Source organism: Amblyomma maculatum, chromosome 10, assembly GCF_055883805.1.
Source record: "Amblyomma maculatum isolate TAMU_Amacu chromosome 10, ASM5588380v1, whole genome shotgun sequence".
Lineage (NCBI taxonomy): Eukaryota > Metazoa > Arthropoda > Arachnida > Ixodida > Ixodidae > Amblyomma > Amblyomma maculatum.
The window spans coordinates 28,934,752-28,960,709 of record NC_139353.1 but is presented as its reverse complement, the minus strand read 5'-3'; the positions used below and the strand labels follow the sequence as shown (position 1 = coordinate 28,960,709).

Below are 25,958 nucleotides of genomic sequence, written 5' to 3'. Positions count from 1 at the left end.
AGCGAGGAACGCCCACGATGACAAGCCCCCTCTCCTCCAACCGCCCCTTCCCAGTATGTGGTGGCGCTGGGCAAGGTAAGGTTTATGCTGCCATCATCTTAACCTTTTTGCGTATGTACTTCAATGACTGAAACGAATATGGCGCTAAATTACTGCCCTTTATTGGAAGCTTGCCGCCAAAATATGCAGAGTGTATATTCTTGCTCAGACAAATGCTTAGACTGGCTTAAGAGAAGCCTGCTCGACAAACGGCCTTAACGAAAGCATCCCTCAGCTAAAAAGAATTTCCGAGAGTGTAACCAGCCGTCTAATTCCGTTCATAGATAGTATATACAGCTGAACTGAGAAAAAACGTAACCATTTTCGAGACATTATCAGAAAACTTATATAATAACCATATATATATATATATATATATATATATATATATATATATATATATATATATATATATATATATATATATATATATATATATATATATATATATATATATATATATATATATATATATATCGTCCTCGCGGAGTGTGGTTGGCTGCAGTGTGCGACCAAGGCTTCAGGTCTCCAATAAAACCTGATCCCCCAAGTCCGACCTTCGCGTTACCTTACAATATATATTATATATATATATATATATATATATATATATATATATATAGGCTGCAGCAGTATGTGGATTGGGAGCTTCCGGACGTGCAAGCTGGCTTTCGCAAGAGCAGAGGAACTAAAGACCAGATTGCCAACCTTCGCTGGATCATGGAAAAAGCAAGAGAGTTCCAGAAATCCATCTACTTCTGCTTTATTGATTATGCGAAAGCGTTTGACTGCGTAGATCACAGCAGATTGTGGCAAGCTCTCCAAGAGATGGGAGTTCCAATGCACCATTTCGGAAATCGCAGCGCCGCGAAAAAACCTAGCGGGCGCGCGACGCATTATGGGAAAAGTGAGCGAACGCCGACCGACCGCCCGTCTTTCCTGCCTCCTGCGTTCGCATAGCTGCGGTGTGTGTGTGTACGTGCTTCGATTGCTTTAAGATTTCGTGTATTTTTTGGTGGTGGGCGGTTGCAGGTGCGTTATATAAAGTGTTACGTGCCTGTGGGTTACTTAGTGGCCGCTGCCACTACTGCGCGCGATGTCGTCGAAGTGCCGAGGCGGTGGTCAGACTTGTTGTGTGCCTGGCTGCGACAACAACACGCTGAAAGACAAGAACGTTTCATTTCACGCGTTCCCTGCAAATGAAAAAGAAAAAAAGGAGTGGGTGAGAAGAATCAACCGCCAGGGAAGTGCTGGTCGCTTCTCTTTGTGGCAACCTTCTAAGCACCACCGGATCTGCGGAGCTCACTTCAACGCAAGTGGACGCCGTGGCTATATGGACCGGTTGCCGACAATTTTCCCTCATAAAGTCATCAGTCAACTATCTCCTTCCTTTAATACCGGTAAATATATATATTCAGGCGGTTATCGCATATTATCATTACTGCCAAATCTCTTCCAGTCGCGAAACGCAAGAAGACGAGCTCCCAAACTGCCTCTGCCAGCCCTGTGCTCGTCCTGAACGAGTTGGAGATCGGCTACGTAGTTGACGTGCCCCAATGCGATCAACGTAAGAGACGCTTTAACTGTGCCATCTTTTTTCTGAGGCTTCGATTTTGTGTGTTCGCATTTTCATCAAAGCGTTTGTACGCAGAGAGCGACGTAGTTTCCCAGGAGCCCACCCAGCTGACCTTCGGTGCACCGGCTTCGTCTCGCACGGAAACAGGTTAGTGATGGTTCAAAATTCTCACTTTCTCCATTCCACTATGAAAACTTATTTTTCGCATTTAACGGACCCCTATCGCGCCCACTCATTGTGAGGTCCACGGGTGCTGTGGCGACCGGTATATTAATAAATGGACCAAACTTTTTTCCCGCGAAGCCAGTTTTTCGCAAGCTTTTGCAGCTAGCCATGGGAAGTCTACATGTTATGAGTTGCATAACCTCATGTATTCTGTGACATGTCATCAGTGATTTGTACCGTGCATGTGTTATTACTTCAGCGAGTTTTCTGATAAACGCGGTACCTCTTCCACCAGTGCACGCATTGTGAAACTTACCCATTTCATTTCTTTCACCGCGACATTATTCCCTTCACCACAGCTTGTAAAAATGACACAAAAGTCAGGCTATCCAAATGCATATACAGTGTAGATTTGGCTGATGTGCTGGGTGCATGAAACCTATGGTTCCATGCTGGTTGGTAAGCTGCTTGCACAGGTGGATCAGTGGAGTGAAAGAGAGTTGGGCTCTATGGCTTTGTCATCCTAGTTCTTTGTTGTCTGTATATCAGTGTAAGCTGAGAGCAAGGGTTCAGAACACACATTGTGGGCTGAAGTGACTATTTCAAGCCCTGAAATCTGTATTAAAGCACGGCCTAACTGTTCGCAAATCAATAAACAGTTTTTATTTTCTAGGTGCCGAGCATTCATACTCCATGGGGCCTCCAGACACAGCATCTGCTGCCGCACTAAGGAAAGTCAACCACCTTCTCGAAGTATGTGGAAAACTGGAGCATGAAAATAACTTGCTTCGAAAAGAGAAATCTGTGCTCCAGAAAACGGTTGAGGATCTGGAGGCTCAGTTGCACCATGTGAAAGTTGAGGCGCTTAAAGAGAAGCTAAAAACAAAAAACCTTGTCTCAAAAGTTCACGGTTTTGTTTCAGATCAAAAGCGACTAGTGTTTTATACAGGGTTTAACTCCTTTGAAAAATTTGATGCGTTTCTGGAACATGTTGAAGGCATGTACCAGACACTGAAAACAGGTGCTGGCAGGCCACCAGCACTGAAAATGAAAGAACAGGTCATTGCAGTGCTTTGCAGGCTCCGGGTTGGGTTACTGGAGCAGGATTTGGCATATCGCCTGAAAGTGTCTGTGTCAACCGTGAGTGCAATGTTCACATTTTGGGTAAATTTTTTGTTTGAAATGTTAATCCAGATACCAATGTGGCCATCCCGTAACACAGTGGACATGTTCATGCCAGACAATTTTAAAGAATTGTACCCATCGACACGCATTGTACTGGACTGCACAGAAATTTTTATCGAGAACCCGTCTGATTACAGTACGCAAAGCGACACTTTCAGCTCGTACAAAGGACACAACACTGCAAAAGGACTCATTGGCATCACTCCAAACGGCTTCGTTTCTTTTGTGTCAAATCTTGCACCTGGGAGACTTTCCGATCGAGAAATCACGAGACACAGTGGCCTCTATGAGTTGCTCGAGGAAGGGGACAGCGTAATGGCGGATAGAGGATTCCTCATTGAAGATGACCTCCGTCAGCTTGGAGTCGAATTAAACATGCCACCTATGTTGAATGGCCGCTCGCAGTTGTCACTGGCAGATGAGATAGCAACACGGCAGATAGCGAGTTTGCGAATTCATGTTGAGCGTGTCATCAGGGAAGTTAAAAACTTCAGAATACTCCGTGCTGTCTTTCCTAATGTTATGGCAGAGAAGCTGAACAAGATATGGAAAATTTGTTGTTATCTCAATAATTTCATGCATGAGCCCATTCTAAACCGATGAGCGATGGTAGTGTTCTTAATGTTTTGTATGTTATGCATGATCTACTGTAATGCAGGGGTGCTCAAACTCTTTAGCCTTCTCATTTGAAGACCAAATCATTTCGCTAAAATGCAGTCGGCTTCTAACATGTTTCATTTGTGTTCTGGCCAGCTTTGGTCACGGAGCCTGTCTTGAAAATATTTGTTTTATGGGGGATTAACGTCCGAAAGCGACTCAGGCTATGAGAGACGCCGTAGTGAAGGGCTCAGGAAATTTCGATCACCTGAGGTTCTTTAACGTGCACTGACATCGCACTGTACACTGGCCTCTAAAATTTTGCCTCCATCGAAATTCGACCGCTGCGGCTGAGGCTTGAAAAGGTGCTGGCCGACATATGTAAAAGGGGTATGCAAGCTGCGCAGCACATGAACAAGTACTTAAATTCTGTTATGACTGACTGTATAGTGAGATAGCTGTAAGCAGCTACAGCATTAGTCCCAAAATAACTGGCTAAAGTGGATGAAGACATGCATGAACATAGGTGCTTGGGGATTCTAGGAACTGTTCCAAGAACCCCTAGAGTTCCCCAAAATGCAGTTTGAGAATCCCTGCTGCAGTGCAAGGCATCGAACTTGCACTGAATTACACTATTTCATGTACAGCAGACTAGAGGAGCCTTTCTTTCTCTGCTGAAGTAAATCTGAAGTCAATGTACAGGCTATATAGAGCTGCAACGCCTTATTTTTCTGTCGGTGTTGTGCAAATGATTTGAGCATAGATTGTGGCAGTACTATATCCAAGTCATGACTGGAAACGAAATCACCAGTCTCATTGCTGATCTACACAGACAAGATGGAAAGTTGGTGTTTGCAGCCATTGTCTTTTCTACGACAGATTGTCTTTCCTAACTTTTTGGAATGAAATCTGTAAAGTGAATTTCACTTTGTCATTTTTACATGTGTTAGTGATGTACTCATTTTAAAAAAAAGTGATATGTATTGTATATATGTGTACTGTATATGTAAAAAATTTGTACATGTATGCGAGTATTTCATGGCACTGAAATTTGAAAGCTTTATTACCAACTCTCATGTAATGTCTTGCATGGAATCCTTCAGAAAGAACTTATATCAGCTACAATACCCGAGATGCGACAGATTTGAGCTTGTCGTCAAAGAAGTGCGAGCTCAGTGCTACTCGAAACTTGTGCATTAACCCCTCAAAGCAGAGATTAAGTATGCTGAATCTGCACCTTGGGCACTGTCTATGACGGCACATTGATTTACTGTAAAGCATAAGCCTTCATTGGTTCACTTCACATATGTTACAAGTCGTACCGAGTGCAAGAGTATCTACAATACGGACAACACACTTGTCACTTTGCAAAGATTTTGCTTGCAACTTTCATTGCGGTTTCCTTACAGAGACCAATGTGAAGTATGTAGCTGCCCATGTGCTTGTGACTGTAGCTGTGTTCCTAGTGACTGGAAGGTGGGCAAGGTGGTTCCCCTGCACAAGTCTGGGGACAAACATTCTCCTAATAACTACCGACCCATTTCACTTACTAGCATCCCATGTAAGATCATGGAACATGTCATCTGCTCTCATCTCGCCAATTTTCTTGAATCAAATTCGTTCTTCAGTCATTCCCACCACGGGTTTCGTAAAACATTCTCATGCGAGACTCAGCTTCTATGCTTGTCACAAGACCTTCATTTCATTCTTGACCGGGGTTCCATAGCAGGCTGTATATTCCTCGATTTCTCCAAAGCTTTCGATAAAGTTTCTCACCAATTACTACTTTTCAAATTAAGTAACCTCAAACTCGACCCTAGCATCGTTTCGTGGCTTGAGTCTTTCCTCACTAACCGTTCTCAATACGTGACAGCAAATAAATGGAACTCTCGTTCCTCTCCAGTGGGCGCAGGCATTCCCCAGGGCTCCGTACCAGGGCCCCTACTTTTTCTAATTTATATTAATGATTTGCCTAACACCATTGCTTCTTCTGTGTGTCTCTTTGCTGACGATTGTGTAATTTACCGTGAAATTAACAGTGACTCTGACATTTCTGTTCTTCAGTCTGATATTAACCAAGTTTCAGAGTGGTGTAAATTATGGCACATGAAGCTTAACATTAACAAGTGCAAACATATGCGTATTTCTCGTCGTAACAATGAAGTAGCTAATTACAACCTCAATAATACTCCTCTTGAAACTGTGTCTTCGTATAGATACCTTGGTGTGCACATAACTTCTAATCTTTCTTGGAATCTGCATGTGGAATCTATTACTAACAATGCTAACCGCATGTTGGGGTACCTGCGCCGAAACTTTAACCTTTCTTTTAGTTCAATAAAACTGCTTCTTTATAAAACCCTTGTTCGTCCCCTGGCCTTGCATCTCTAGAATCTGAAATCGAATCTGTTCAAAACCGCGCGTCACGTTTTATACTTTCCAACTATAACCGTAACTCCAGTGTTACCGTTATGAAAACAACATTATCATTGCCACCGCTTTCACTACGCAGAAATATTTCCCGCTTATGTCTATTTCACAAAATCTATTACCACAATCCTGCCCTTAAGAGCCGGCTACTAACTACCCCCACATATGTTTCAGGTCGCATTGATCATCTTCACAAAGTAGGTGTTCCGTCATGTCGTACTAAACACACCTCTTGTTCTTTCGTTCCAAACACTTCTGTCAGTTGGAACCACCTTCCTAGGCACATTGCTGATATTACGGACCCAAATTCTTTTAAGACTGCCGTATGTAATCTATATTTATAAATGGTAGTCAAATGTTTTTGTTCGTTTTCGGTGACATTGTTGACTGTCGGAAATGATTTTTTTTTGTCTCACCTGCTTTTCTCTTTTTTTTTCCGCCAATACTTTTTTTTTTTTTATCACTTTTCGCCGTGTTATTGTTTCTCCTATGATGCTTTATGCTGCACTGTACCCTGTACCAATGTATCTTTCCCACTCCCCTCTTTAATGCCTTCGGGCCCTGAGGGTATATGAATAAATAAATAAATAAATAAAAGGCTTTCTTACAAAGAAAGGCTCTTGTATTGCACAGCTCACTTAAACATCTTGTGCCAATATATTTTAAGAGCATAACACAAAAGCATGCTAAGCAATGCATCTCTATGTATAAGCACGTTGCAGAAAAATTTTTTTAATACAGTCTTGTTCAAACATAAGTGTAACGAAATAAATAACTTCAATTATCAAAATCTCAAGCAACTCCGTTGGTGTGAAAAAATGAACAAAACATTGCAATGCGTGACATTATGCAAGAGGTATTTGTGTTCTTAACAATTGGTAGTTAGGCTTTCCTACTAGCCTCACTACGGTGCTGAGCTCTGGTTTGGTTTGAGAGGTTATTGGGTTATGCCATGATCATTCTTTTTGGTGCTTTGAATTCCCTACAATTAGATGGTGGGTCAATGAAATTGGTTCAAAAGTGTAGTGGAGTCCATTAATCACAGAAGAGGATGCACAGCTAAATGACAGTTTGGAGAACAAGAGTGCATGCATCTTCCAGGATACTGCTTCCATTTTGAATGTAAAATTTTAGATGCAGCACCTACCGAGCACTCGCTTGTAATTTGGCTACTTTTATGCGCACATGGGAGTTTTTTTCCTACCTATTACGTTTAAAAAACAAAATGTTGCTTTGAATCAAGAATATATAGTATGTAATGTGGCAGTCTTACAAAATACAATAACAAAAAAGAAGTACGCAAAACTGTCTTGACGCCTTAAGTGCAGAAATGAAGAAAGCCAAGCAACCAATATGAGCATATAAACTGTGCACCTCCCAAAGAACGTATTTCTGCAAGGAAGAAAGAAGGACTTTCATATGTTTCTGAAGTGCTGGTTCCAAATGAGCAATAATGATGAAGCAAAAACAAACTGTTAAATTAATGATCTCAATACACTCATTTTGCATCGAATGAAGTGCTGGTTCCAAATGAGCAATAATGATGAAGCAAAAACAAACTGTTAAATTAATGATCTCAATACACTCATTTTGCATCGAAGCATATACATCAGCTTGCAAGTACATAGTAAAACCTTGCACAAGAATTACCTTTCTTACGGCAACAAGTCATCCTAAAAAGTACAAATACTACGCCAGACACAAAATCAAAATGTTCACAGATTTCGCTTGCACAGCAATGATTGCAGTACACAAGCAAGAACTTGCACACAACTCTCAATCACAGCTACACAGCAAGTAGACATACTGAACCTGTGTATGCCAACTAGCAACTAACCGCCGCATTTGCAAATTCTTCTTTGATTTTATATAGAAGATGAAAGTAACCATGAGAAAACATGGTGTGAACAGAATTAAACATCATATTTCAAATATAAATGACTATCATCAAGTCGGTAGTTTGCCCAAATTAACCACACGCGAACCTGCTAGACAGCAACACATCAATCAGTGCGTGTGTCCTGACATCCAGAAAGTGTAGCAGGAAGGATTTAACATGCAGGCACATGAACTTCATAGGATCAGGTAGCAGAACCTATACAGAGTCACACTCATGAATTCTAGCTCGTACAAATGACAAGAAAAAAAGCGTCGGGGACACCAAAACAAATGAAGCATAGGACGACTCGCACCAAAACGCAGACAGACAAGATGCGTCTACCTCCGAGGGGCACATTGTTTGGCAGTGGTTTTGACACTCGCATTTCTAGACGTTAAATCCAAAGCCTCGACAGCTTTCCCTTCTTTCTATTTAGGTTTTCAGTACAAGGGGAGAAGGATGCCGCCAATAGAAAGTAACAAAAAAAAAAGGTAAAGGAAGCACAGGGTCAGTGTAAACATGGTTCAGCAGTCCAAATCTCAGTCCTCCTTTCTTTAGACACAGCAGCACACAAAGTGAGAAACGATTTTTACATTCCATACTTCCGCTATGGGCACACAGTTGTCAAGGGCTCCAGACCAGATGAAACCATGTGAAGCCTATTATCACGCACAAAACTTTTTACATACAAGCATTTCTGCACCTTGCCTTGATCAAGATGTATCAAAGCGCCTGTGTACCAAATCAATTGATCTGTCTTCAGCAGAAGGACCCCACATCTTCCGAATCAAAGTGGCTGATCTGTTCATTAGAAGTTGCCGTTTTGTCTTTATTAGGCATGACACGAGACCACCAAGGAATGTCATCTCCGTCCGCAAAGAGTTAAGCATCCACCACGATGGCTCTGCGACTATGGAATTTGGCTGCTTGACCCAATGTCATGGGATGAAATCACAGACATGAAAGTCCCATTTTGGTGGAGGCAAAATATAATGTGCACATTAAAAATCCACGATGGTCAAAGCTGTTTGGGAGCCCTCCATCCCCATGTCCCTCGTTGCCTACAGGATGTTAAACCAGAAAAACGTAGGCTCGACTCAAAACATAGCAATGATGTGTGTCGAACCAAATCAGCTTTCACAATGTGATGACTGGATGAAGTAAAAAATAGAGCATTTAGAATTTAACTCACTACTACTTGAAGGCATTTCAGACAATGCTGAGTTCAGCTTCTCCTTACCCTTACAAGTGAGGTTGATAAAACAATTACCAAACTGTCAAGCTACAAGAGAAAATTGCGTGCAGTGAAAATGAATTAAATTCCAGATGTCGCATGAAACCTTGGCAAAACAGATGGAGAAGCTACAACGACTGTAAGGAAGGTGCGTGATGTTGCTACGCAGTGGCTACATTCTTTTCTTAGGAGTTTACCCGACAGACCAACAGACTTAATGAGCATTGATACCAAGACAAAACAGATGAACACAAACCTTAACCTCATCAGGCTGCACAGTGTTTCTCCTTCATCAAACCTGACTTTCAACTTTAAAGGTCGCACTGCTCCTATTGGCTAAACCTAAGCGCTTTCTTTTTATTACAAAATTATCGATGAGGAGTGATGCTCTGGTATTCAAAACACATTTGAAATGTGAAAATGCTCCTTCATAGTTAGGTTAGGTTAGCAAATGGAGGTGGGAAAATCAAGTGGCAGGAAACGACAGTGGACAAGGAATCCAAAAAATACCTTTCCTCTGTCTGCCAAGAGAGCACGACTTTCTTATCGACAAGCAACACGAGAAAAAAAGTTGGTTCAAAAAAAAAAATTCAGGCAAAGGACAAGGGAAAAATCACAAGGAAGGTAGCCGACAAATGTAGAGACAGGAACTTGGAGGACAAGGCAGCAAGACGTGTGGTGCTTGACATTTACTTTTTACACACAGATTAGTGGCACACACATTTAAATGGGTTGTGGCACAACGTGCACATCGCCATAACGATATTACGCAGAAAAACACTTTCTTCATGGAAAAAAATGCAATACAAGATATTTAAGAAACAAATATACATAAGTATGAACACATGCCAAAGCATGTTACGAGTCCGAGCATCTTTGTCCTGCAGACCAATGTAACATAAAATAAGTCATTGAAATTCACACACAAGCACAGTGCTCTTGGTAGTTCTTGTGACATTCCAGGAGACGTGGCAGCATTTTGGAAATCCAAAGCGAGCTGTCAAAAGTGATCCTCTGAAGAGTGCAGTCTGTGCCATTATCAACCACAAAATCACACCAGGAGAGTCCAGTCAAAGCCATTTGCCCCTGGACCTGGTAAAAGTACTTGTGCGTTGGTTTAAGAACTCCATTCTTCAGGTAGGGTGCCGTATTCACAGCATTTTCTAATTCCTCACCCCGTTCCTTGGCAGCTGAGAGGGTCTTAACTTCAAGGAGACCAAAATCTCCTCCCTGCTCTACAACACGGTCAGGCGTTGCACCAAGAACAGGGACACCAGGGTTGACGCACAACCCACAACAGTAAATCCTAACTGGGACCTTTTTCTTGTCTATGTAACGCTGCACGGCTGCATCTTCATTCCTTAAACCATCAGCCATGTATTTGGTCTGCATCTGGCTAGACCCGAACAACCTCTTAAAAAACTTCTCATCAGCTGGCTTCTTCCGTGACACCACATCTCCAAAGTGTGAAGCAGTCAGGCGCTTGGATCTCTCGAAGCTCCATGTTGTAGAGCCGCTCTGCATCCTAGTCGCTTGCTCAAGGGCCCATGAGTCTTCTAAAGTAAGCTCACAGGAGCCGAACGTGTACCCAGCTGGCACATGCTCAACCCACAGGGCTTGCACCGGCAACCTGATTGGCATCTGGCTGAGAGCCTCCTCCTGACGTGTTCTTTTCACTTGTACGGGCTGAAAGTGGTTGTCCTCCAGCGTCTTGCATAGCATGGCGTTTGGAATATTTTTCTGTGTCTGATACATTCTCTTAATATGGTCTTCTGTTACTGTCAGAGAAACTGTGGTTTCTTGAGTTGCATACCTGCCAGCTTTCATTGGCATATGTTTCACAAAACGCAGTTTTGAGAACTCGCGTGTGTGCACGTTGGCCTTCTTTGCCCCAGTACCCCATGCTCTGGGTTTGTCTGTACACGACTGTGTGTCTTGCACGTAGGCTGCCCCAGAGCGCTTCAGGTCTAATACAAACCATAGAATTGCTACTACATGTTTACAAACACCTGCAGCTCCAGCCCGGCAGTTGCAGGTTCCTTCGTCCACAGTTCCATTTGACGAGAGCACAGCAGCAGTGTTATATAATTTTGCCAAAGAGAATGATGCCTCCACTGTTGCTTTAAGAAAAGTGGATCTGTCAGCCTTGCAAATAAGAACATTGTGCACCTTCTCTGCTTTGAACATCCTGTATCCGCTTACAGTATGCTTCTGAGCACCACGTGAATTCTGATGTGCCAAGATTCCTTGCTCTGAGAACCCATCTGGAACGTCTTTTAACTGTTTTGTCCATGGCCCTTTCGGTAGCCTTGCTTGGAGAGGAAGTGCATTATGAATGGCTTGCAGTGGTACCTGCAACATGGGTATAAGCAAGTGTCAAAATGTTTTCTTTGGCACTCCACATATAAACAGAGCATGGAAGCATACACAGCTGATAATGGCATCACCAATGCGATCTTGAAATAAAGTATTCATTCATTGTGTCTTGGTTACTTGTGGCAAGCATGCTTGAAAAGCAACGCTGAACCCATTTCATTTACTACGCGCGGTCGTGAAGAATGTTGCACAAGGACGGCCTCGGTAAACCACCAGCTAACTAAAACTCCGAGGCCGCCCAAGTACAAGGTACTGGCGCGTCCATGTTTTTCACGTTAGCAAAATATCCGCCGCAGTTTTTTTCGACCGCGTTCGCGTTACTTGTAGCCACCGAGGCACGTTCATATTTTGGCTGCGCCTATCTGCACTCCACGGTAGTAACAAATGGACACCGCGACCGAGATAGTACGAGCCGTCAAACTCGTTGAATATGGCACAGACAGCAACTACTATTTGTATCGCAAAAATATGCTCAGCTACACACAATGTAACAGTGCTTGTTGGTTCTGCTTCGCACTTGCTGCGTGCTATTCGAACAACACTATAGGCAAGAAAATGCGCTCGCACAAGCTAAGCACCAACTCAACTACTACTTTCTTCCAAGATGTACTCATTGAACGAATGCGCTGTCCGTTTCTTTCGACGATATACTTGTTTCAGACTCGTCCGTAGACTAAATAGCACGCTATAACCAAAAGATTGAATGGGCAGTGCGCGATAACGACGTATTTTGCTAAAATATAGCGCGTACATTCTCACAAGACTATGTCGCACTGTTGCAACAAACATGAATGCGTACGCTACGTACTACGCCTGCCGCCGGGACAGCCGCAGAAACTTTGAAGGTTCGCGACGGGCGACCAGTAAATAAATGCACTGTTAGCGCGCGCTTACCAGCAAAACACGCCTGCTAGCCGTAGGATCGCGCTCGTGCCTTCTGAAGCATAGCTAAAACTATACACTGGCACATGTGCGCGCTTCACGAGCGCTCACGTGCGAAAATACTCGCTTCGCGCTCGTAGCGTCGGCTGCAAAACCACAAAAAAAGTTGTACGGCAATGCAAAGATCACTTGCGCGGCGCAAGCATGCTACAAAAGCATTGCTAGCATCCCAAAAAAAAGTTTTGTTTACCTGCTTTTGCGCGACGTCCATGTCGAACCACTCCTGCGCCGGATCCTGCCCGGCAAGCCACGCTCACAATTCCCAGCCTGCTTTGCGGCGGTCGCGTAGGGGGCGCGCGCAACTTTCCGAAATGGTCCATTCACCTCATCTGTCTCCTCAGGAACCTGTATGGAAGGCAACAGGCCACAGTCAGAACTGGGCATGGTCTTACTGATTGGTTTCCGATTGAGAAAGGAGTGAGACAAGGCTGCATACTGTCGCCCTACCTATTTACCCTATAGGCTGAGTGCATCATGAAGAAGGCCGATCTGGACGAGCCATGATGGACAGTAAAATACGTGCGCAAAAAGACGAGACAAAGAGGAGAAGTGGACAACGACGGCGCACGTTCCGCGCCATCGTTGTCCACTTCTCCTCTTTGTCTCGTCTTTTTGCGCACGTATTTTACTCTCCATCATGGTTCACCAACTCGCCCAATCAGCCGTTCTACTGGACGAGTCTTCAGCTGGAGTGAAGATTGCTGGAAAACGTATCAACAACGTTAAATATGCGGATGATACCACTTTAATGGCAGAAAGTGAAGTGAAACTCAAGAAACTTCTGAAGAAGAGAGTGAGAAGTTTTGGACTAAACGGATCATTAAAAATACAAAGATCATGACGTATTGTCCTATCAAGTCCTGGAGCATCAAGGGATAAGAAGTGGAAGCTGTGACAGATTTTCTCTTCTTGGACTCCAAGATTACCCCGGAAGGAGACTGCAGCCATGAAATTAGGAGACGCATGCTTCAGGGAAAGAGAGCCATGGCTAGCCTTGACCGCCTACTAAAGAGCAGACATTAGTCTGCCAACCAAGATCCGTATAACTCGTGCTATGGTCTTTCCAGTTGTGATGTATGGATGCGAGAGTTGGAATGCGAAGAAGGCTGACCTCCAAAGAATTAACGCGTTTGAATTGTGGTGCTGGCGGAGACTTGAGAGTTGCTTGGACTGCCAGAAGATTACATCAGTCGATATAGTCGACCATAAATCCTGACTGCTCATTGGAGGGTCAAATTCTAAAGTTAAAGCTCAGCTGCTTTGGTCATCTGATGAGACAAGAGTAGTCACTGGAGAAAGATTTGATGTTGGGAAAGGTTGAGGGTCACCGGAGAAGGGGTAGGCAGCGAACGCGATGGTTCGATGGCATCCTCGAGGCGCTGCAGATGAAGTTATGTGATGTTAGGAAGATAGTGAGAGACCAGAAAGCGTGGCGTGATATGGTCCATAGGGTCACGAAGAGTCGGGCACGACTGAACGACTGAACTGATGGTATGAGAACAGTAATCAGAGCCTTCTACAAGGGTAGTTATAATTTTTCATTCAGAAATAGCGTCATGCATTTAGGGTCGTTCAGTGGAAAGCTATTTCTCGAACGTCTTATGAACCGTCCTATTATACTGCAACCCAAGCGTGGGGCATATCCCATTCGTACGTTTTGTCGTGTTTTTAGAACATATCGTAGTTGAATTTGACGTTCTTTGTATTAAAGTTCTTTCGTGAGATTTTCTATGCATTTACAAAGAAGGAACAGCCGGAAAACATTTGTTAATCTTATCTTCTTTGTAGGTCGGCAGCATAAACAATCATTGCAACATTATGTGTTTGTTTTTAGTGAGGGATTTTATCTGATGTTTAAACAAACATTTAGTAGACAAAAGGTGGCACTACTAACCACTTAGCATATACATTTGTTGGGAGAAAGTCTACAGAAAGCGGAGAAAAAGCCGCAAGTATTAGGCGCTGGAAGTAGAGTCTGTAACTGCGAAGGTATGGCAAGAAAAATGTTTTTCAATAAGAGCGTCATTTTGTAACATGTATATTACCTTGTCACGTATGTCATGTATGTCATGTATGTCATGTATATTGTATGTCACTCCCCACTGATTACTATAGCCAAGATTTTATTGCCTTTTTGCAGTCAGCGGCTAAGTCACAAAGAAAAGCTCCAGGTAGCGTTCTGAGCTCGGTTTAGACAACGATGCCATAATTTTGCGCGATTCTGCGACAAGGGCAGTTACTACACAAGAAAGGTGTAATGTTTTAAATAAATTAGCAAGAAATGGCAATCTTGGGATTAAACCTTGCATTCACTGCTGACCGTTGGGCAAATGAGTCTGCATCTATCGTGCATATTCATCAATAATACCACACGAATACCACAGAACGAAAAAAAAAATAAGAAGTACGATACTGCTGAAAATGCATAAAAACACCGGCGTACATCACGCACATGTCACCTACCCTACACAATGTGAGCAATAACAAGTGGGCTACTGAACTTGTTGAGCCAACCACATGTCCTGACAAGACTGTATACGTATAGATGTTTACAACCAATCAATCACTACACATCGTCCTGCTGAGTTGAAGAGAGCAGACATCCATAAAGTAGTATTGGGGAGCAGGTGCCACTATTACCTGGTAAAATACAGAGCAGGGTTCTCATGTGTAATGAAGTTACGCTGCAATGATAATATCTTCTGTATATAAAAATTCAGAGCGAATTTTCTAACTCAAAACACGCAAAACAATTTCGTGTTATATTCATATACTCATGCTATAGCTACTATACCTATCCCCTCTACTTTCACGCACATTGTATGATTCCCGTCGCTGTATAATGATATTCGTACTGCTGTTAAAATCCTGCAAGCTCCATATAACTACGCTACTATGTGAATTGGAAGTAGATTGCAAAAATACCTGTATTCCTGTTTTGTTTTAAATACAGGCATTCCTGCCCTGCGTGAGCTCAGAGTACGCGACCACGTCCTGAAGAATGGTAAGGGTCCTGGTGAAGCATGCCGCAAAGAGTTCAATAAGCTTTTACAAAAAGCTGACAGAAGATCCAAAGCTCATTACTCGTCAACTTGCCAGCAAGATCGTCCATCAGCAACTTGTTAATTTTGTTCACTACGAAATAAACCCAGAATTCAGCCGCTTTATTCAGCGAAGACTGTGACTCTCTTTCTGAAAGTATTTTAATTCATAGAAGTACGTCAAGTTATCAAATTGAAGCATTCACAGTGCTGTAGCAGATATTTCTTTGGACACGGAACAAGAAATAAGAAATGAACTTTTAAAAAGCAGGAATTTCGCGTTACAAACAAAAGCTGAAGTTCATTGGAAATCACCTTATTTGAGGTTTAGGCGGTCTTCCATTTCAAACGTTTTCGCCAATTCAACACTCTGTATTTGCTTCCCCTAGCAGTCGCATAGCCTCTACCTTCCTACGCAGAGGGTCTTTATACACACTGTTTGTAGAAGGAACCGAAACTGCCGCTTAATTTGTCGCAGGAGCATCAAAGGGGGCTGATAAGTGGAAGATAAGGCAGGGAATAAAAAGGCATTCCAGAAAATGAAAACGCTTGCTTAGTCAGAGTGGTGGGGCCATTAGTCATTATAATCGTCTCGCTGCTCCCAAAACTGGACAACTAAGCTTACTTGAGCTGATGCTTCAAGTCGGCTGATCCGAGGGCAAAAGCTGGACACTGTAGCCAGAACTAGGCAGGCCAGGGCCGCGATGGGCTGGAACGGTGAACTGTCCATGGTGGTAAGGGCGTACAAGTGTCATCATGGTAGAGGGGCAGCTAGGTTGCGACCAGAACGGAGCTCCAGGGCGGAGCCGCGTATATAATGCGTTAATGTATAACATCAGCGCCGCTTTTCACATAGCAGCCTCACTTTAGTTCCGCACAGAAGAGAGGAAATGGCGTTTTTCTTTTACAAAGCTCAGTACTATAGATGATAATGAGTAGATGAATGATTGCATATTCATTCGAGGTTTGTCTGTAGAGCTTATAGTATGCTTGAAGTTGTTGCAGGGAAACGTCTTCCTGACAGTATAAATAACAGCGCAGGTATGCTGGCGTTTCGGTTCAACTAGGTAGCACAGAGATGGGAATACTAGTGAGAAGCTGCTTAAAAATTGTTGGTGGCTTAGTTAAATTAGGGCGGGATATGCATAGCGAAAGCCACGGTTAGGCCCGCTTTTCCTTGTGGTCATGCGGAGTGATACAGTAATAAGAGAGAAAACCAAATTGGTTGTCTACAAATTCCGCCTCAAACTTACGCGTAACAGAGGCACTGGTAGGCAGTCGGACGGTGTGGTCGGTTAATTAACCGCCGGGTAGCCGCGTCTCCACCCTTTGCAGTTTCGTCTACTGACATTTCGGTAGTAACAGGCCGTCGTGGTTGTTCAGCGGCTTGGTGGCGTCTCTTCGAGAGACGTTCCTCTCGTTCTTCGAGCGTCTCGGCCACCCGCCTAGCCCTCCTCGTTTCGTTTTCGCGCTGTCGGCTGGCCTTGTACCATGCAACGACTTCTGCATCGGAAGACTCGATTTCTCGAAGCTGCACATTAATCCTAGTAATTATTTTCGGACCTAGAAATCCATCGCTGGCTGAGTGGGAGAAACGCCACTGAAAATTGGGAACATCAACCGAAGGTTGTCATCAACAGACTGCCAAAATAGCACACGGAAGCCCACTAAGTGGACAACACTGGGTTTTGTTCACAGGGGCAATGTGGCGCAACACTCTCTAGGGCTCGAGTGTTTTATTCATCTCCTGTCATTTGGTAGAGGCCTTGCAGTATTTGGCTGCACAATTTCTTTTTTAACGCTCTCCATATGTTGAGCAAAAAAAAAGAAGAAACAGCAAAGTCAGTGTACTAAGTTCACTTGCTTTTGCCAGTTTGTCCGCTACAACATATTTACATAACAGCGAAAGAACTAATTACTCTGCTTCTTAAAATGGGCAAAGCGTGAGTCATCTCGCTCCCAGCGTCATCTTGCTCCCTCGGATCAAGCAAACTGTTCCGGCCACTGTTCCTTAATATCCCCCTGATCTATAGGGCGGATGAATATTTGTCACAACCCCCGAGGCAGGCATGTTTCTTGGTCAGTGAAGGAACAATATCTCAGTCACAAAACTTTAAGCATACATTCAATAACCTCACAAATCTAACTCAGTGTGTAATATATACCGAGCGTCCCAGCTAACTTGGACCAAAGTTTAAATATGTGATGGGCCCCAGTCCAGTGAATCCGATTAGAGCTGTTCAGACTCGCCTATAGTAATCTGCAGTTTTGTTTTCCTACGCCAAAGTTAATTCATTAACAAGGACTAATTACATCTTGTTTTAATTTTTGAACGTTGTTCGACTCTTCGCAAAACGGCTAGCTACGTTGTTTCCATAACGCTACTACTTACACCACTCTATTTATAGACCTTCAAAGAATGCTGTCACGTGACAGCTGTTATTTTAAATTATTCGCAAAGTGCATAGAACCAGCTTCGTCGTAGAGAGTACGACCCTGAAAAGCGGACTTTGCTATGACAAAAGGATGTCGAGGCTTTAAAGTGGTGCCGCAGTGACTAGGAAGTTTTTTCAATGCGCCAGGCGTTCTTTTCCGCTGCTAAAAATATCACTTTACGTAAACGCTACTTTGATGAAATCAACGTAGCTAGCAATTTTTCAAGATATTGTGTCACTTCTGCATTCACATTTTTTTTCTCATGCAATACCTTAACATTATTTAGTTAATTATTACTGATTAGTTAACCTTTTTGAATAAAACGTTTGGAGACGATTACATCATCATCATCATCATCAGCCTGACTATACCCACGGCAGGGCGAAGGCCTCTCCCATATTTCTCCAATTTATCAGGTTCTGTGCTAGCTACATTCACTTGACCCCTGCGAACTTCTTAACCTCATCCGCCCACCTTAACCTCATCCGCCCACCTCAGCCGCCCCCTGCTACGCTTTCCTTCCCTTAGAATCCAGTTTGTTTCCCTAAGCGACCATCGGTTATCCTCTCTTCGCCCTACATGTCCTGCCCATGCCCATTTCTTCTTCTTCTTCATTTCCACTAGAATGTCAGTAACTTGAGTTATTTCTCTGACCCACTCTGCATGCTTCCTATCTCCTAATTTTACCCCAACCATTTTTGGTTCCATAGCCCTCTGCGTTGTCCTCAGCTTTAGTACCCTCTTGGTTGGCCTCCACGTTCCAGCCCCATAGTTATGTACAGGTAAGATGCAACTGTTGTACACTTTCCTCTTGAGCGATACCGGTAAGCTGCTAGCCATAATTTGCGAGTGCTTGCCAAATGAGCTCCATCCCAATCTTATTCTTCTTGTTATTTCCTTTTCATGGTCTGGATCTGCGGTTACTACTTATCCTAAGTAGACATTTCGCCCACTACTGTCAGTGCTTCGCTACCTAACGTAAACTGCTGTTGCTTCCCGAGGCTGTTGAACATTACCTTAGTCTTCTGCATATTGATTTTCAAGCCTACCTTTCTACTTTTCCTGTTTAGGTCACCTATCATTCTTTGCAGTTCATCTCCTGAGTTACTTAGCAAGGCAATGTCATCAGCAAATAACAGATTACTGAGATATTCTCCATCTACCTTTATCCCTAACTATTCCCATTCCAAGTCTCTGAATACTTCCTCTAAGCAAGCTGTGAATAGTACCGGGGAGATCGTGTCTCCTTGCCTAACACCTTTCTTTATGGAAATTTTGTTACTTTCATTATGCAGAACTATGGTTGCTGTGCAGCCAGTATATATATCTTCCAGGACTTTCACGTACGGCTCGTCTACCCCCTGATTTCGCAATGACTGCATCACTGCCGAGGTTTCTACTGAGTCAAATGCTTTTTCGTAATCAATGAATGCTATGTATAAGGGCTGGTTACATTCCGAGCATTTTTCTATCACCTGGTTGATGGTATGGATATGATCAATAGTAGAGTACCGTTTCCGAAAACCTGCTTGATCCTTTGCTTGATTGCAGTCTAAGGTTGTCCTGATTCTATTAGCGATTGCCTTAGTAAAAACCTTATACGTAACAGACAGTAAGCTGATTGGTCTGTAATTTTTAAGGTCCTTAGAGTCCCCTTTCTTGTGAATGAGGATAATATTTGCATTCTTCCATGGTTCATGTACCGTCGATGACACCAGGCACTGCGTATACAGGCTGGCCAGTTTTTCTAGCACGATATCCCCACGTCCTTCAACAAATCTATAGTTATCTGATTCTCTCTAGCTGCTTTCCCCCTTTTCATAGTTTCTATTGCTTTCTTAACCTCGTCCTTCGTCACTCGTGGGACGTCTGACTGTTTTTCCCTACCACCAATCTCATTACGGACCTGATAATTTTGGCAACTGTAGAGATCAGTATAGAACTCCTCAGCTTCTTTACTATCTTTTCCATATTCGTGATGACATTGCCCGCCTTGTCCCTTAGCGCATACATCCTATTTTTTCCAATGCCCAATTTCTTCGCCGCTTTAAGGCTTCCCCCGTTCTTTACAGCATGCTCAATTTTCCACGAAATTACGTTTACTCCTTATTACGAAATTTGAGCGCAGCTCATCAGCTGTTTCACCCTTTCGATAGAGTGAGGTTAAGATTTCGAGCGACATGTATGTACAATTACTGGCACCTTTTTTAAATTGTCACACTTATTCCTTCTAGAAACGCTCCACTAACAGTTCTTGACTGTCATGAATTAAGCTTTGTGGTCGGAGAAATGAAGACAGCAATTAAGTCATCGGGAGATTGCGGGAGGCAGCGCGTGGGCCCATAGGAACGATGCACGGCGAAGAGATAGCAGCAACTGACTGGTGCCGCTGACATGGTTAGCGAGTCGAGACAACGCGGCTCTGCGTTTCGGCTTGGGATGCACGCACTTCGGCAACCAGAGAACTGCCTCGCCGCCAAGCAGGAACAGGGGGGGAGAGGGAGGAGGGGATGTATACGCAGCGGCGAACGGCAGAGAGCGCGCGGCGATCAGATAACACGCGCGGTCGCCGCCACGGAGGAAGAGGGGGGATGAGCTGGGAGGCTGAAAGGTGGGCGGAACTGGTTACGAGGCCGACGACGGCGCGAAACACAGGAGCAGGAGCCAAAGAGCTGCGCTCTAAAAATACTGCATACTGGCACAGGCGACTCTGAACAGGTATTATTTTGATTCACTGTGCTATCTAGAGCAAACCGTATTCTTGAAAAACTTGATCCAAGTTAGCTGGGAGACCCGGTATAAACTTCTGCGCTCGAATTTAGCTTTAAGCGGTATCATATAATCATCCTTACAATAATAAATGTGGCTCATTACGTCCTAATACTCATTAGAGTCAGTCCGAAGCTACCACGATCCAATGTCGCATAATGAGAAAGACAATTCAACATACATATAAAGCCCGGCTGTATTCCGGCTACACTAACGTGCCTGCGTGGTTTAGAGGCAGCTTGTCTTGATCATATTCTAAGGGTCTTAAATAACTGGATTCATATATATCGCCCTCCCATCAGTAACGCTAAGCCGAGTTGGCAGCTACAGCCATTTCGGCCATGTTATGCGGTCTCGTGACCGACCACAACCTAGCGACCATTCAGTGCAGGCCATGTCACCTGGGTACCACCATCAGGCAGAGCCATTTACGCGTTTTTTGGCTCACATCGCGACGCGTGCAACTCCGATGCCTATTTTCTGGACAGGGCGCTTTAGCACTAATCGCGTTAGATCAGAGTTTTTTGTTTATTGTAATGCACTGCTCAATCGGCAACTAGCGAACTTCATTTTATCGTTCGTATACGGTACATAAAAAAGGATGCCCGAAGCTTGTTTTGAGACTATGATATCAGCGCTACTGAAGTCACTCATAGGTATGGAAGGGTCACGCTGAGTGATCACTTTCGGACAGCAAGATATATTTGCGGAATCAGACGATGTGACAGTATCGTGGCCTTTGCTGACATCTCGTATATGGAGAATGTCACACAGAAAAAATCACATTTGTTCTCGTAGTTGTGGCTGGTACGCCGCACAGAATTTATCTTCTGAACGAGACAGGCGATATTAAGAAATATAAGAATAATCGCAATATTTCGCTCGTATAGATTTTTATATGTGAACTATCCTTCAAGTTCAGGCACGACATTATAACTGAATAACATATCCATGGTGAGATGTCTCTGGGCCCTCAGCAAGAGAGCTTAAATACCGGTGTCAAAAACTGTTTTCCTGAACGCCTGGCCAATTAATAGGTTAAAGCTTAATAAACTGCTCGTACTATTTGCGTAAGGTGTGCACGCGGTTAAAAGTCATTGATGTATATGTAGAATCGCTTTCCAGACGAAGACGAGTCCTCTTGTCAAAACGGTGGGTTGGGAACTGACGCTTAACCTCAACATTTCTTTTGTTTCCTCTGGGTAGTTCTAGCCATTTTCTTCAAGCCGCTTTACCCCTTATTACTGTTCGTAGTATTTAAAATGAGGGTGCGAGTGGACAAAACATTGTTGGTCCCGTTCCTTTCTATACGTTTTTTAATCATAAGGTTCCTGTTATTTAAAAGAACTGTCTTTACAACTGTGCGGGCTGTGTTATTTATCTACTAGTTATGAGGCAGAAGTCCTACACATTGCCATTGAAGTCATTACAGGTTGCCGTTCTACGAACAGTCTCTAATGCATGTCTTTGTGCATTTCTTTCAGTTGCAGAGCATCAGCGCCTATGTTTGGCTTCTTTTGTAGAAGAAAAAGTTTATTTATGTTTGCCTTAGTTGTCGTAGCCCAAACTAACGTGCAATAATTTAAATAGGAAAGAAACAAAGCATGATATATTCGAGTTTAACAGATTTAGGAAGCATCATTCGGCAACGCGACTTTATTCGAGTAATAGCTGAAAGCTTTTTACGGATGTAGTTCATATGGTAGTCCCACTGTAGATTGCAGGAAACGTATTCGCCAAGGTTTTTACGTGTGTTCACTATTTATACATCTTGATCTTGATCTATTCCACATCTGGCCTCCCTTCTTTATTAGAAGGTTATTTTTGAGCGAACTTGATTATGCTTTTTCCACTCACTTATCTGCGTCACAGGGTATACTAACAATAACATCCTTCTTCCTTCTGTGATTTATGTCACAGATTACCTAGATCTGCTATTGAAATCGAGACTCCAATAATGAATTCAAAACCGAACGCGCGAAAATGTCTATCAGACCTGCTGGACGTTTCTATATCAACCGTACAATTATAAAAGCTCAATCTCATTCTGCAGTCTGCTACTGTTGAATCAGATGTTTCCGATCACTACTTCGTTTGTTGCTCTTTATCGCGGAAATCAGACCCTCCAGATTTGTCAACAAGTGTGAAAGCAATAACTACTTGTGATCCTAAAATATTCCACAGAATACGGTAGCAGTACCACTGAACAGGCTTCATGAAAAACGTACTGCCAGTACATATTTGTGACAGGCTCTTTGAAGAAGTACATAACTGTCACAAAGCCGAAACCTGCACGAATAAAATATAGCCATGAAATAAAAAAAATCACTTTACGCCCTGACGGATACTATTGGGGATAGAAGAAAAATGTATTTGGGCCCCGTTCGAAAGAGCACCAGTTTGCTCTGCTGAGAACAAAGTTCAGCGAAGCAAGAAAAAAACGTTAAAGCAACGATTTGTCGGCTAACGAGTAAATTTTCCAAAGAGGTTTAAGAATGCCAGTTCAAGTACAAGGAAAGCTTGTTTTGGGGAAAAAAACCAATAGAATAGCCGCAATGAGAAAATATTTGTGCGCTACATTGGCACTGGCGAGGTAATAATAGCAAGTAAGTAACAAGTTCTTTTCTTTAGTACTGGCAAGAATACAACCGCAACCATCGTTGTGTACATAAAATACCAGCATATCAAAATCTGCAAATTTGCCCTTGAATAATGAGGTCGAGTGAAGGTAGATTATTTATAGCTTTAAGAGCAATTAATCTGGGGGTATTCATGGAAGATCCGTTCATAATATCCCAGGTTGTTTCAAGATACTAAAAGATGTTTTGTTGTTGCTTTTTTTTGACATCATATCAAGAAGAACTATTCCGTTATTCATGAAAACTGCCCTTGTCCCCAATTCGCAAAAGCAGTGCGAGCAAAAAATACGAGAACTGCCGCTCTATCTCATTCTTCCCTTCCTTGGCACCGATATTAAAGCATCTACTTTCGAAAATGACAATTTTGCAGATTGGCGTACAATTCCATCACCGTATTAGTATTGTTTTGTGGAAATTAAATGAACACAGATGCTGCTTGGTGATTTTTATAACATGTTAAACCAATCATTTGACAAAAAATGAGTTGTGCATGCATTATTTCTTAATGTCAGCCACGCGTCTGATAGGATTTGTCATAGTGACTTATTAGGTAAACGTTTATGTTTAGCTTTTGTGGTGCTTTCCTTGAGCATTTAAAATGTTTTATTTAGCAGAGAATGCAATGTGTTGCGATAGGGCGAGCCAGAAGAGACCTTTTTTTTTTTTATAATGAAAGCCGGATTCCTGCAAGGGCCGATGCTCAGCCAATTGGTGTTCAACGTTCACACAAACGACCCCACAAGTTATGCACCTAAAGACTTGTGCCAGTAGGATGATGACATCGTCCTACCAGTCCAGTCGACTGACTAATCGGAGGCCCTTTCTTCTCGTCAAGCAACAGTAGTGTGCGCTATGGACTGCTTTTCAGAAATTATGATGAAAGTTAAACAATCAAAAAGCAAGGTATCTCCTTTCATAACCCATTTTACCTGATAGCGTTAAGGGCACAGTGTCGCAGAAAAGCCGATGTCGTCGTAGTGGTAGTAAGGTAAAAATCAGAAGAAAGCAACGTAACAATAAAGCTTTTGCGGGAACCCCCGAAGTCAACACGGTTCATTCGCAGTGCGAGGCAAGCACGCAACCACTCCGCCACAGAACCTTTTTTTTTCTTTGTTGGCTAATTTTTTATTAGATTTTATACATAAAGCACATTACTCCACACACACACACACACACACACACACACACACACACACACACACACACACACACACACACACACACACACACACACACACACACACACACACACACACACACACACACACACACACACACACACACACACACACACACACACACACACACACACACACACACACACACACACACACACACACACACACACACACACACACACACACACACACACACACACACACACACACACACACACACACACACACACACACACACACACACACACACACACACACACACACACACACACACACACACACACACACACACACACACACACACACACACACACACACGCACGCACACACGCACACACGCACACACACACACACACACACACACACACACACACGCACGCACGCACGCACGCACACACACACACACACACACACAGAATATTACGCGACAAATCCACAAAATGGGTTAAAATCGCGTTTCTCCTCTTCGAATAAAGGTGGACCTAATGTATGCATTGCCTTATGACTCTCAGTTAATGTTCAGGTGCATCATTAGAAATAAACTAATCTCGGGTGTAATTGTTAAACGAGCAGCAAATAACATTTCTGATTTGCTTACCTATGATGAGGCGCTCACTGGAAAATTCTTTCGGTCGTACGGCGCTGTCGCAACAAATGGCACGAGCCTTAGCCAGATTCAATACCTTATACATCCTTCATCGTCTTCAAAGCATTGGGGTTTAAACGCTATTGCGTTAAATTCTTAAAGCAGAGCTTAAGCTTCGTCCAATTTTTAAAACGTCAGTCTCTACTATCAGTTCTTGTTGCATAGGTTTGATTACCACCACTGCGATTGCAAACATCTAAATTTTCTATCTAATGTAAAATATTTGGGATTGCGTTTTAACTTTGACTTTAACTTTAATTTTGACTACCTTGGGGTTCACGTGCACTTGCATCGCACAGCACACGGGCGCCTAGCTTTTCGCCGCCTTCGAAAAGCTGCCGCCGAGGCCGGGATTCGATCCCGCTTCCTCGGACACTGGGGTCGTGCGCCCTAATCACTGCGCCACCCCGGCCGGGCTAAAACGTATGTTTAATATTCCATTTATGTACACCTTTTGTAAAACGTGTAAAGCCCAGAGGTTCTACTTTTGAGCCATACTATGTGGTTCGTAATGCATTCTAATTTGGTGAAGACAAGAAGATATTTCATCTTACCCTCTCCAATGGCTAGAACTTCTACGATTGCTAAAGAAGTCATAATATACGGTTTAAACGCAAGCCCTCTGGACTCTAAACGTTTGACAAAGGCTGTACATGTTGTGATACGACCTGTGATTTTATTGCGCAAACTACATTTAGAGTATTCAGTCCGGGATGTGGTTTTGCGTAATTTTTGTGGATCCGTTCGTTTTGGTTCACACAGTTATGAGGCATTTTTTTCTTGTGTGAAAGATTAACCATTCCTTGATTATATGTGCATGTTTCCG

General features: G+C 43.1%; 2 protein-coding genes across 2 annotated transcripts; one reads left to right on the top strand and one right to left on the bottom strand.

The window, feature by feature from the left end:
- Window positions 1–889: 889 nt before the first annotated feature.
- LOC146176000 (uncharacterized) lies at window positions 890–5,921 on the top strand. Its single transcript, XM_084582352.1, has 4 exons — window positions 890–1,439; window positions 1,499–1,606; window positions 1,691–1,762; window positions 2,454–5,921. The coding sequence occupies exons 1-4, from the start codon at window positions 1,136–1,138 to the stop codon at window positions 3,566–3,568; spliced, it is 1,599 nt and encodes a 532-aa protein (XP_084438478.1). The 5' UTR covers window positions 890–1,135; the 3' UTR covers window positions 3,569–5,921.
- A 3,759-nt stretch (window positions 5,922–9,680) lies between these two features.
- LOC146175999 (uncharacterized) lies at window positions 9,681–12,744 on the bottom strand. The gene is made up of 2 exons (XM_084582351.1): window positions 12,614–12,744; window positions 9,681–11,457 (listed from the first exon to the last, which is right to left on the bottom strand). Exons 1-2 carry the CDS (start codon window positions 12,632–12,634, stop codon window positions 10,024–10,026), a joined length of 1,455 nt encoding a protein of 484 aa, XP_084438477.1. The 5' UTR covers window positions 12,635–12,744; the 3' UTR covers window positions 9,681–10,023.
- Between the last annotated feature and the right edge of the window lie 13,214 nt (window positions 12,745–25,958).

Bases quoted from the DNA above. Each gene is read 5' to 3' on its own strand.
- LOC146176000 (XM_084582352.1), top strand. From the start codon at position 1,136: ATGTCGTCGAAGTGCCGAGGCGGTGGTCAGACTTGTTGTGTGCCTGGC. The intron at 1,607-1,690 runs GTAAGAGACGCT...GTTTGTACGCAG, and splicing joins CGTGCCCCAATGCGATCAAC to AGAGCGACGTAGTTTCCCAG. The intron at 1,763-2,453 runs GTTAGTGATGGT...TTTATTTTCTAG, and splicing joins TTCGTCTCGCACGGAAACAG to GTGCCGAGCATTCATACTCC.
- LOC146175999 (XM_084582351.1), bottom strand. From the start codon at position 12,634: ATGGACGTCGCGCAAAAGCAG. The intron at 11,458-12,613 runs GTAAACAAAACT...CCCATGTTGCAG, and splicing joins TGGACGTCGCGCAAAAGCAG to GTACCACTGCAAGCCATTCA.